Consider the following 13,692-nt stretch of genomic DNA (forward strand, 5'->3'; position numbering starts at 1 on the left):
GGGTTAGGGTTTTTCAGAGCCCTGTCTAGGGATGTCCGAAAGTTCCGCCACGGATCTCAGGGAGGCTGAATGCCAGCGCATTCGACCCCCGAAATCGGTGGCGGAACAGCCCCCTGCCCCCCCCCCGGGACAGGACTTATCTTAGGCGGATCTTCCTGGTGGCGGCGGCGGCGGCGGCAGCTGTGGCGGCCGGTCTTCTGACCGGCTGCTGCCACCGCCACCATTTCCAGGTTAAACAAACAAACCAACAAAATGTGATAGGCTACGTAAAGATTTACGTAGCCTATCACGGCTAGATTTTAAAAAAACACCATGATAGGCTACGTAAATGTTTACATAGCCTATCACGGCTGATTAAAAAACCCCCCAAAAATGCGTGTACGCATTTGCGTTCCTTATTTCGGCACGTCTTAGTCTACGTAAACATTTACGTAGACTAAGATGGCGAAAATAAGGGGAATGCAAATAGCTACGGCCGCCGCCATTTGTGTCCCTGCTAGCCAGCAGCTGGATGTCCAGCTGCTGGCGGAGCCGGCTGGCAGCTCTGCAGAATCCCTGCGGAGCGGAGCCGGCCGGCCAGGATTCTGGGGGGGGAGGAACGGTGTGCTTCCCCCCCCCGGCCAGGATTCCGGGGGGAGGGACGGAACGCCTCCCCCCCAGCATCAGCATAATCCACGGAAAGGTAAGTACCTTTCGTACATCCCTAGCCCTGTCGTTTTGTTATGTTGTTTTGTTCAGTTGGTTATGCACATTAATTGTATTTCATGTCATTATTAGTACTGTACATTGCCTAGAGAGGCTGGGTAGCTGGCCAAATGGACAGCTAATAAATCAAATAAATAAATAAATAATTTACATGATATACCGAAGTACATTTATTTATTTATTTATTGCATTTATATCCCGCCTTTTTTCCTCTTGCAAGGAACCCAAGGTGGCTTACATTATCCTCCTTCTCTCCATTTTATCCTCACAACAACAACCCTGTGAGGTAGGCCAGCCTAGGAGTCTGTGACTGGCCCAAAGTCACCCAGTGAGCTTCCATGGCCAAGTGGGGACTAGAACAATGATCTCCCGGCTCCCGGTCTGTCACTCTCACCATAACATTTAGCCTATTGTCCCCCGTTCCATTCAACTTTTCCCCATGTATATTTACCAGTCTTGGCAGAAACCTGTATTTTCATATGAATAAACATGCGTACATTTTGGGAAAGAACAAAAAAGAAGACCCCGACGTCCGTAGACTGAGGGGGTTGCTTTGCAGCAGATTCCACAGGTCGGATTCTTAGAAATTCGGGCTCATTTTAGTCTGCCTCAAATTTCTCCGCCACCCCTAAATATGTCAACCCCCCCTTATACCATTAGACTATGGCTCCATCTAGCTTACTGTTATCTGTCTTGGTTGGCATTGGTTTTCCTGGCTCTCGAGCAAAAGTCCTATTATTTGAGATTTATTTATTTTATTTATGCATTTGCACCGGATGTATACTGCTCCACATCTAAAACAGATTCTGGAGTGGTGAACATAAAAGGTAAAACAATAACAAGATAAAAAGAATTATAACGCCATTTTAAAACTGTTTTTTTTAAAAACAGAATACCAATAAAAGCCGTGGCTGGTCAGTTAAGGAAGGCCTCCTGGAACAGTGCTGTTTTCAGGAGGCGCCAGAAACAACACAGTGTTGTTGTCTGCCTGACCTCCAGGGGCAGGGAGTTCCCAAGGGGGCCACCACACTGAAGGCTCTTCTCCTGGTGGACTCCAATCGGGCCATAGGTCCATGTGGAACCACCAGGAACATGCCCTCCTCAGACATCCTTTTAACTAGATAGGCCAGGGACAGAACTGAGACTGTCTACATTCAAGGGATATGCTATCTAAGCTCTAGATCCTATTGAACTACTCAACCTGTGTTTGGGCTGTAGGACTTCAGTTTGAACTGCACCACTTCAGATGGAGGCTGGCATGATTGAATGACCTTCCTTCCATGTTGTTGTTGTTGTTGTTATTGCTGTTGTTGCTGACGTTGTCATCATCATCACCATTAAATCCCTGCACACAGAAAACTAACATGTCAGGGAGATGGACTCTTGCTTAGACATCTCCCTGGCACAATAGTTTTCTGTGTGTATGAATATTGTTTTTTCATGGGGGAGCATTCCATCCTTTGAACACTCATCAGCAGTTTGAAATTGTACAGCCCAGTCACAGGTTGATTGCTACGCCTCTGAACCAGCAACAATACTTTATGACCACATGGGTGTAATAGAAAGGCAAGCCTTGCTTCCAAGGTGGGGGGGATCACTCCATTTTCCCAGTTCTTGAATGCAAACACTTCTCCTAGACTCACACAATTTGGGTGTGTGTGAAATTGATTAGACCAGATCCCATGAAACTATGGGTCCAATTAATTCACTCCTAATATGCACTTTTCCTTTTTCTTTTTCTGAAGGCCTACATGGAGTGGATATGTAGATATGGACACATTCATGAAGATAATAGGATCTTTTTCAGAAGGGCTGAGAAAAACTTCCCTGTATGAGACCAGAGAGAGCTGTTACTGAAAAAGGATGGAAAAACATCTTGGTTCATCCATTTATGCATTTATTTTTAAATTCTTGTCTCATGTTCCTTACCTGTCCAGATGAAATGCTGCAATTTCAGCATTATGCCTTTCATAGTCCGAGAAATAAAAGAAGTCCGGAGGAGTTTCCTGTTCTCTTGTTTGTCTGCAGAAGGGAAGAGAGGAGATCATGCACACTTGACAAAAAAGTAATGAAGGTTTAATTATTCCTTCGGCATGTTCCCTGATAAGAATCCCTTTAGCGTGTATCTGGGGCCTTTTATATGTACAAACCTGCTTTGTACACACAATTTCCTGGAACCTTACATCAGCTGTCTCAAACCTGGTGGTCTGTAGACCTTTTGGACTACAATTCCCATCAGCACCAATCAGCAAGGGCAATGGTCAGGGATGATGGTTTCAAAACATCTGGAGAGCACCAGGTTGAGGAAGTCTGCCTTACACTGACCCTGTAAAATAGGTTAGTAGTATAATGGCATCTGGCCCCATCACTTCCTGGCATATAGAAGGGGAAGAAATGGAAGCAGTGACAGATTTTACTTTCTTGGGCTCCAAGATCACTGCAGACGGTGACTGTAGCCATGAAATTAAAAGACGCTTGCTCCTTGGGAGGAAAGCTATGGCAAACCTAGACAGCATAGTAAGAAGCAGAGACATCGCCTTGCCAACAAAGGTCCATCTAATCAAAGTTATGGTTTTCCCAGTAGTAATGTATGGCTGTGAGAGCTGGACTACAAGGAAGGCTGAGCGCCGAAGAATGGATGCTTTCGAACTGTGGTGCTGGAGAAGACTCTTACGAGTCCCCTGGACTGCAAGGAGGTCAAATCAGCCCATCCTAAAGGAAATCAACCCTGAGTGCTCATTGGAAGGACAGATACTGAAGCTGAAGCTGAAATATTTTGGCCACCTAATGTGAAGAGAAAACTCTCTGGAAAAGACCCTGATGATGGGAAAGACTGAAGGCAAAAGGAGAAGGGGATGGCAGAGGATGAGATGGCTAGATAGCATCACTGATGCAATGAATATGAACTTGAGCACACTCCGAGAGAGAGTGCAGGACAGGAAGGCCTGGCGTGCTATGGTCCATGGGGTCACGAAGAGTCGGACACGACTGAATGACTGAACAACAACAACAGTATAATGGCCCTTATTGCTGATGGAGAAATCAGCGGCTTGCTTGCATCATAAACTGTGTCATTGAGAGGAATGGAGGATACATTCATTTGGTTAACAAGAATAAGAATAAGAAACAACCTAATTCATACTTCCTAAACTAATATGCAAAACAGTATCCTTTGGTTTTTGCACTTTCCAAATTTTGCAATGCAGTACTCTGATCCAAAAAGGCATACAGAACTGGGCACATTAGGGAACATTGTGTACAAAGATATTTACATTAGGGAAAATTGCACACAGGAAGTCACATATTAGGGAAATTGTTTAGGAAAAAATGTGCATATTTAGAGAATACTACAAACAAAAAATGCATACAAATTTTCATGTGTACTAAAACACATACAAATTTGCATGCAGACTTTTAAAAAACTTGCAAACAGATGCAGAAACAGGATGGAAAGAATTATGCTTGGAAAAATGCAATCGTTCCTGGAAGCAAAACATATTTGTTCATCCCTAGTCATATGCGCAGTGGCAAGGGCATTGTACATACAATATTTTCATGCTCACAACTGTGTAAACCATCCTTAATAGAAAACTCTAGTGTCCAAGCTGTGTGTGTGTGTGTGTGTGTGTGTGTGTATGTGTGTGTGTGTGTGTGTGTGTGAGGGAAAGAAAGTTGTTTCCATGAATCTGTCTCTTCTTATCACATACACTCAGTTTAACAAGATCTATTTCATCCTTCTAAACACCTCATTAACAGCAGCAGAAGAGATTGTCACTTTACTGAATCACTATTAAGCACAATTATAACATTTCCCGAAGCCATCACATTCCTCTTTCGACTTTGGAAACTCTAAGGCATCAGCATATGACATGTCAGTTCCTTTGTAAAACTGAGATCCACCAACCATTTCTCCATTTCAGAAAAGAAAAAAGGAAAGAAAGAAAAAAAAGCAACCACTTGCGATGCTCCACAGTTTATTGACACGGCCAGGTGTACGAGGTGTCAAATGAATCTGCCATTTCTGTATTTCAGATACATTTGAAGAAGAAAAAAATGATCGAGAATTATGATCATTGACTTTTTTGTTCAATGCATTTGGACCCCACCTGAGCTGAAAATGTTCTCAGAGCAGCTTACTTGAGATCAATGACAAAGAACACAGTCCCTACCTGTATGCTTATAATCTAAAAGACATGACACAAAAGGGAAAAGGGATGGTGAGGGAAGAGGTGGGGAGGTGGGGGGGGGGAAGCAAATGCACCAGTTCTTAAAGTCATGAAGTTCTTATAACAGCCAGCTTTAATGGAAACAGTTGAGGGAGAGTAGGAGCCTCACGGAGCTGGTCTCTCAGCAGAGCCGGTGGAGAGGCCCTGTAGAACCTCCTCTCCATCTTCTGCAGCCTGATGATGACGATAGGTTATTTTAATAATAATAATAATAATAATAATAATAATAATAATATCATAAACATCATAGAAACAAAATAATAAAATAGCATAAATAATAATGAAATAATAAAAATAATATTTAAAATTAATAATAGTGGTAATAATAATATAATAATGATGATACTACTATTATTACTCCTACTCCTACTAATTGAAATTAATTAGCAGCAGCAGCATCATATGTGCATGATAGCCTGTTGGATATTTACCCGGCAGTAGGGATGTATGGATTATGTAAAATCTGTTCCGTCTGTATCTTGTGGATTGTCAGGCGCCTTTCATTCCACAGACCGCCCATTAGGGATGTACGAAAGTTCCACCACGGATCTCGGGGAGGCAGAATGCCAGCGCATTCGGCCCCCCGAAATCGGTGGTGGAACGGCCCGCCCCCCTGCCCCCCCGGGACAGGACTTACCTTGGCCGGATCTTCCTGGCGGCAGCGGCGGCTCCGGCGGCGGTTCAGCAGCGGCGGCTGCCGGTCTTCCGACCGGTTGCCGCCGCCGCCGCCATTTCCAGGTTAAACCCCCCACACACACAAAAACGTGATAGGCTACGTAAAGATTTACGTAGCCTATTACAGCTAGATTTTTAAAAAAACACCGTGATATGCTACGTAAATGTTTACATAGCCTATCACGGCTGACTTAAAAAACAAAACAAAAAACCGCGCGTACACAAATGGCGGTGGCCGTGGCCACCGCCATTTGTGTTCCTTATTTTGGCACATCTTGGTCTACGTAAACATTTACGTAGACTAAAACGGCGAAAATAAGGGGAACGCCGTCTTAGTCTACGTATAGAGTAAGACGTGCCAAAATAAGGAGCGCAAATGGCGGGGGCCATGGCCGCCGCCATTTCCGTCCGCGCGTGTTTTTTTTAAAAAATCAGCCGTGATAGGCTCCGTAAACATTTACGTAGCCTATCACGGCTGACTGCAGGGACGCAAACGGCAGCGGCTACGGCCGCCACCATTTGTGTCCCTGCTAGCCAGCGGCTGGATGTCTGGCTGCTGGCGGAGCCGGCAGGCAGCTCCGCATAATTGCTGCGGAGCACAGCCGGCCGGCCAGGATTCCAGGGGGGGGGAGGAATGGAGTGCCTCCCCCCCATCCAGGATTCTGGGGGGAGGGACGGAGCGCCTCCCCCCCACCATCAGCATAATCCCCGAAAGTTAAGTGATTTTCATACATCCCTACCGCCCATCCATGCAATCGGATTTTTTTTAGTTCCCAAATTTGCACAAATGGCCCTGTGCAAAAAATACACAAATTCCCCCTGAATGCACAAAATCCCCCCAAATGTGCATTTTCATGCTTTAGCCTATGGGAAAATGCACATTTTGGCTGTTTTTTTTTTAAAGTGTATTTTTGGATGATGAAATTTGTGCAAAGTCAGGAAAGTTAGAAGAATGGTCCGCAAATTGGCGGACTTCACCTGCGAGGGATGTACGAAAGTCACTTACCTATTTGCGGATTATGTTGATGGGGGGGGGCGTTCCGTCCCTCCCCCCGGAATCCTCACCGGGGGTGGAGGCGCTCCGTTCCTCCCCCCCCGGAATCCTCCATGGCCGGCTGTGCTCCGCGGCAGCTCTGCAGAGCAGCTGGCCAGGCCTGGCCAGGCCAGAGCCGTCCGCAGCCGGATTTCTGGCCGCGGAGGGCTCTGGGTAAAAAAACAACAACCCGCGTATGCAAATGGCGGCGGCTACGGCCGCCGCCATTTGCGTTCCTTATTTTTTCCCACTTAATCTACGTAAATATTTACGTAGGCTAAAACGGGGAATCAAAAAGGGACGCAAATAGCGCCCGCTATGCTATTTGCGTTCCCCTTGATTTTCGCCGTCATAGTCTACGTAAATATTTACGTAGATTAAGAGGGCAAAAATAAGGAATGCAAATGGCGGCGGCCGTAGCTGCCGCCATTTGCGTACGCGTTTTTGTTTTTTTAACCCATCCAGCCATGATAGGCTACATAAAGATTTACATAGCCTATCACATCGTGTTTTTTTTTTAACCTAGTCATGATAGGCTACGTAAATCTTTACGTAGCCTATCACGTCTTTCTTTTTCTTTCTTTTCTTTTTTTACCAGAGTGGAAATGGCGGCAGCGGCAGCTGGTCTGAAGACCGGCCACTGCCGCTGCAGCTGCTGCCGCCTGGAAGATTTGACCCAGGTGAGTCTCGTCCCGGGGGGGATCCGCGGGGGTGGCGGGGGGTGGCGGGCCGTTCCACCACGGAGTTCGGGGGGCCAAATGCACTGGCATTCGGCCTCACCATGATCCGTGGCGGAATTCTCTGCCATCCCTACACCTGACAGGGGGAAAAGCTGGTCCGCTGTGGGATCCGCCGGTCAGATTCATCAAAATCCTAGCTCAACTGTTCTACTGTGGATTTCTCTGACATCCCCACATGGCAGCCCCCCCTCCCGCCCTCCATCCATGTGTATGGGGTGTGTGTGTGAGTGTGAGTGTATGTGTGAGAAAGGGTGCTATGGCTACAAACATATCTGTGTAGAGCTTCTCTAATGTGAGGGGCAATCCTGACCCAGTCCGAGTACCCCTTGCATGACGGAGCTCTATGCTTGTACATCCTTGTACATGCTTGTACATATGCTTGCATATAAATGTTGGAAATAAATACAGAAATGAATAAACATGTTTGTACATCCCTACACACGAAGAGTCCCTTCCCATATAGGCCAAACATGTACAAGATGGGCAGAGAGCTAGCTCGTGAGGCCCTGTAACCCGGTCGTCTGTCCTTTGAAGGTGTGAATGAGGTTGTCTGAACCCTCCTAAAGTCACTAGGCAAAGGAAGCTGCCTTATATTAAGTCAGACCATTGGTCCATCCAGCCTGGCATTGTTGACACGGCCTGGCAGCAATGGGTCTCCAGGGTTTCAGCCCTACCTGGAGATGCTGGGGATTGAACCTGGGACCTTCTCTATGTAAAGCTTGTGCTCTACCATTGCTCTACCATCTTTACGTAGACTACAGCGACCAAATAAGGAACGGGAATGGCGGCTCCCTATGGGGGCCGCCATTATCCGTACGTGCTTTTTTTTTTTTTAAAGTCACCCGTGATAGGCTACGTGACGATTTACGTAGCCTATCACGGCTGACTTTGCAAATCTAGCCGTGATAGGCTACGTTAATCGTCACGTAGCCTATCACGGGGGCGTTTTTTTTTTTCTTTTATTGCAATGGCGGCGGCGACAGCCGGTCGAAAGACCGGCTGCCACTCCCGCCCCGCACGAACACCCGCCAAACCGCTGGCTGGACCCACCGCCGGGAGGGACATTCGGCGAAGGTAAGTCCCGTCCCGGGGGGGGGGTGCGGGGGGGGGTGCGGAGGATTTCTCCCCGAAACTTGTTCGGGGGGCCGAACACATTGGCGCTCGGCCCCCTGAAGTTTTGGGGAGAAATTCTCCGCCATCCCTACTCCAGGGGCCCTTTGTCAGCAGTACCTTGCTGGGGTGTGGGACCTCAGCATATGCCCAACCATTCTTACCTTTGACACTGGCCCTGCTTATGGACTGTTGTCCGTAGGAACTCAAAGGTAGGCTGTTGACAACTGGAAAGGGGCTGTGGGACCTAAATTGGGGCACTCCCTTCAAAAGGAGATTTGCCAGGATCCACCATTAGTGGTGGTTTCAAAAGCAGGCTAACCATGCTCTTTCACAGGGCTTTGGAAATAATAAATCACTCCAAGTATGCCCTATTTGGCTCTCGCTGGGCCATTTACCGCTATTGGTTTTTACGATACTGCCATTTTTATTGCACTGCATTGTTCCTATAGTGTTGTTAAGCTGTGTGTTGGAGGCTCCTGGGTGGAAAGGCGGGCGATAAATATTTCAAATAAAGAATGTAGATGAATAATTGTCATAAGAGAATACTAATATAACATAATATTACTATAAAATATTAATAACATTGTGAAAAACTCCCTTATTGATAAGACCCCTTGAGAGAGCCCATTTAGCATCTCTGTGATCTTTGGATGAGCTAACTGTCTTCCAGACTCAACCTTGGCCTAGGGAGGGCTAAGTCAGCACAGAGGTCTGACTGGCTTTTATTATACCTCCTCCCCAGCTCAAGAAATCTGTCTCCTAGCACTGCGACCTCCACCAATCCCCAGGAAAAGAAAAACAAAAAACAAAAAAAGTTTGGCTTGGTCCCTGCCAGTCTCCACCACTTGGAGTTCCAGCTCTTGCTCTTCCCTGCATCTCTCCTGTCTATCTCTGAAACATCATTTATATAGCAGCATCTGTGGCTCAGACTCACCACATGTTCCTGGCATTCTCTCCTCCACCCAATTCCGCAACGCTGTAATCAGCCCAGTCGAGTCTCCACCCCCACAATGATCTCTCACAGAAACAAAATGATAGTCAAATAACATTTAGAGCGCAATCCTATGGACCCTAGATCATATTGGGGGAGCCATAGGAGGGTGGGAATCACCCACAAGGCCAGAGGTAGGGATGGGCAAATGAGCATTGTTCAACATCACCGGGATTCTCCCAGCATCTTCTCGCCACTTGTCCCGATGCCCGTTTGCGATCGCTGCTCACCCTGTGCAAACAGGAAGCTCACAAACTGAGCAGCAATTGAATGGGACTTCATTCCCCCATCTTTCACCCCCCATCTTTGCACAAATTCCCTCCACAGACTCGAGCAGGGTGATTCAGTTGACTGAGGAAATGTGTGCAAATTTGGGCATTTTGGCAAATCAAACTGGGAATCAGGAATGAGATGAACGCGAGCACGAATTTGACAATCCGTGGATATTTTGGGTGGACGTGCACTCCTGCTTGGAACTTCAAACAGGTCGTGCTTGCATGTTTTGTGAGCAAAATGGAAATTCTTATTCATCCCTAGCCATAAGCAAACCTACGACCTAAAAGGGTGAAACCTGCATGGGGATTTCCCAACCACGTCTCTCCCAGACACCGTGGAAAGCCAGTGGGAGGGGTATGCCAATGGGTGGGGCAGGGAGAAGGGAGGCCCTGGATCTTCCTGAGCCACAGGCTTCTCAGCTCCCGCCCCTGGCGAACATTTGGAGTCTTGCTTAATGTTAAATGACGTTAAATGAATAATGTTAAATGAATTTTGGAGGAATGGGAGGTGAAAAAGGCTCTGTCGTTCTTCCTGGCTCTTACTGGCAGGATTTAGAAAGGATGGAGGGCTCCGATCATGCATCAATCCAATAGGACTGCACCGTAATAGTAATAAAACCTTATTGAATTGTAACATATATCATATTTTAGATATTAATGCATTTGCCTTCAGTATCCCCATCACCCCAAAAGGGAGCACCAATTCGGGTTAGGGCTATACAAACATTTCTTTAAATTGCTCTGATTTATTGAAAGCCAGATGATGAATCAACTAAATAATCTTTAATCGACTGACAGCCATCCTATGCATCGTTCCCCAGTGAGCAATTTCCAATGTGCACTGCTTTTTCTCCCCAATATAACACTGAAATTCTGCTGACGCTGCCATCACTCAAATATGTTTCCAGGGAGCAACCACAATATGGGAATTAACTTGGAAGAAAATGTATTGACAGACGAATATATATTTAAAAATCACAGCTTTTATTCTGGCTGAGATAAGTGATGTTCAAAATGAAAAGAAAGATGACAGAAGCCACAGAAGTAATTAAAGCAAGACAAACCAAATATCCGGATAGCCATATTGATGACAACAGACACCATGCACCAAGCGGTTCTTTTCCCTAAGGCCCACTGAAATAAATAAGGAGCTGTGTAGCAGAAGATAGTTCCTGAAGTTTGGGAACCAGCTTGCATTTCTAAGTAAAACACAGCAACCTGGCATATACTTAGTCAGACCCTTGGACCATCTAGCCCAATATTGTCGACACTGACTGGCAACAGCTCTCCAGGGTTTCAAGATGGATTCTTTCCTAGCCCTACCTGGAGATGCTGGGGATTGAGCCTCAGACCGTCTGCATGCAAAGCACGGACTCTGCCACTGAGCTATAGCTTCTCCCTAAAAATTAATCCAGTGATATACCTCCACTTATAGAAGAGCTTGCACAAGAGCTTTTACAACTTCTTGCAGAAGGATGACAAATGCTGTAGGAGTTATTTTTTAGGAAAGATTGGTGTGGGGAGTGTTGTTCTCCCGCAACTGGTATAGGGATGTCAGAGAAATCTGTTTGTAGGGATGGCAGAGAATTCCGCCATGGACTCCAATGATTCTAAAGAATCCAGCCCCCTGAAGTCCACGGTGGAATGGACCACTCACCTCCGCCACTCCGCGAAGTTCGCGCCAGCTAGATTCTACTGCTGCCGGCCGGTCCGGGTCCGTCTGCTCACTCTGCCGCCATCCGCTGCTGGTCTGCAGATGCAAATGGCGTCTGGCGTAGCAGATGCCATTTGCGTCCCCGCTCTTTGCCGTGATAGGCTATGTAAAGATTTATGTAGCCTATCATGGCAAAGAGCAGGGACGCAAATGGCGTCTGCTACACCAGATGTCATTTGCGTCCGCAGACTGGCAGCAGACGGACCTGGCCAGTGGCTCTGCGGACTTGCTGCAGAGCGGAGCCGGCCAGGGAGGATTCAGGGGGGAGGAATGGATTGCCTCCCCTCCCACGGACCCCCCAGCAGACTTGGGTGAGTGGGGTTCGTACATCCCTATCTGTTTGGTGGTTGGGTTTGACAGGTTTTCCTAGAGAGGTTCCCCCCACCCCACCCCCAGACTTCATTTTGGTACCCAGTGTGGTGCCCCACTTGATCTGCAGAGAGTTAGGCCAGTTCATGGATTTTCCAGGAATTGTGCCCAATTTGAGGAGCAATTTGCAATTTACGCACAATTCTGAGAAATTTGCACAAATTATGGCAGAATTTGTGTAAATTACGGCCAAATTTGCATAAATTATGGCCAAATTTGCATAAATTGTATCTGAATTTGTGCAAATTGCAGAACCTTCAAAGACAAAAAAAACTGCACAAAAAATTTCCCGGAGTTCAAGGAACAGCCCGCAGCCCAGTTTGCACATATAAAGTGAGCTGCACACACTAGAGAACTCCATTGAGCCAAAAAGAAAATGGATTTCCCAGTGATGGACATCCCTGAAATGGTGTTTTTCTTCCACCATCTCTGTTGCCTAACATCCTTAAGGATGTAGGAAGTAGACATTTCAGTTCAGTTTTGATCAGGATTAACACAGTTCTCACATCCCAGACCGAACACGAACGCGGCCACTACCTGCAGTCGAAGGTTGTACATTTACAAGCTTGCAATGTGATTCGCACCTCCCCAAGTTTCATTCAACAACATGCACACATTTACAAGGATGGCAGAGAATTTCTCCATGAATCTCTGGGAGGCCGAATGCCAACGCATTCGGCCCCCCGAAATTGGTGGTGAAATTCTCCGCCCCCGCCCCCCCCGGGATTGGACTTACCTCCTTCGAATGTCGCTCTCGGCGGCGGGTCCTGGTGGCGTTTCGGCGGGGGCGGAGGCCGGTCTTCTGACCGGCCGCCGCCATTACAAAGTAAAGTAAAAAACAAAAACAAAACATGTGATAGGTTATGTAACAATTTACGTAGCCTATCACGGCTAGATTTTCAAAGTCAGCCATGATAGGCTACGTAAATCGTTATGTAGCCTATCACGGGTGACTTTGAAAAAATAAAAATAAAAAACGTGTATGCAAATGGCGGCGCCCATGGGCGCCGCCATTTGCGTTCCTTATTTGGGCAGGGGTAGTCTACGTAAAGATTTATGTAGACTACAACGAAAATAAGGGCAACGCTATTTGCGTTGCCCTTATTTTCGCCGTAGTCTATATAAATCTTTACGTAGACTACCCCTGCCAAAACAGGGAACGCAAATGGCGGCGCCCATGGGCGCCACCATTGTGTACGCGCTTTTTTTTTTTTTCAAAGTCAGCCGTGATAGGCTACATAAAGATTTACGTAGCCTATCACAGCTGACTTTGGAAGTCTAGCCGTGATAGGCTACGTAAATCGTTACGTAGCCTATCACGTTTTTTTTTTACTTTACTTTTTTTATTTCGCGGCCAGGGAGACGGAGTGCTCCCCCCCGGCCTGAATTTCGGTGGCGAGGGATGGGGCGCCTCCCCCCCGGCCTGAATTTCGGCCGAGAGGGGCGGGGCGACTCCCCTCCGGCAAAGAACTTTGGGTGGAGAACCGAAGCGCCTCCCCCCCACCGCGAAGCAAGCTGCAGGACCAGGTAAAGGACTTTCGTCCATCCTTACATTTGAAAACTGCCCATGAGAAACGCATCCTTTTGAAAAAAAATGTGTGCACATTTGCTTTAATCAATGAGAGAGGAATGCGTACATTTCAAATATGTGCACAATGGATGCATACATTTAGAAAAGTGCTCATGAAAGTAAGCATGAAACTTTATGTGAAAAGAAAAGAAAAAAGCTTGCAATCTGATACGGAGATGATAGGGAACAAGCTTTGAGGTAGAATTGGAGAACTTCAATACACGCAGATTTTGCTTCTACACACATCCCTAGACTACCTCTCTTTTTGTGGGGCAAAGGGA

At 46.8% G+C, this 13,692-nt stretch overlaps 1 protein-coding gene across 1 annotated transcript in view; it reads right to left on the minus strand.

Moving 5' to 3' along the window:
- The window catches only part of FAM20C (FAM20C golgi associated secretory pathway kinase), a 136,841-nt gene that overhangs the window by 35,827 nt on the left and 87,322 nt on the right, over nt 1-13,692 (minus strand). Inside the window, exon 4 of the mRNA XM_084818375.1 lies at nt 2,635-2,727. Coding sequence (XP_084674501.1) covers nt 2,635-2,727 — 93 coding nt within the window. The remainder of the gene's footprint in view (nt 1-2,634; nt 2,728-13,692) is intronic.

The sequence above is a fragment of the Heloderma suspectum genome, chromosome 12 (genome assembly GCF_057233095.1).
Source record: "Heloderma suspectum isolate Gila_16-S chromosome 12, 16-S_ref, whole genome shotgun sequence".
Classification (NCBI taxonomy): Eukaryota; Metazoa; Chordata; class Lepidosauria; order Squamata; family Helodermatidae; genus Heloderma; species Heloderma suspectum.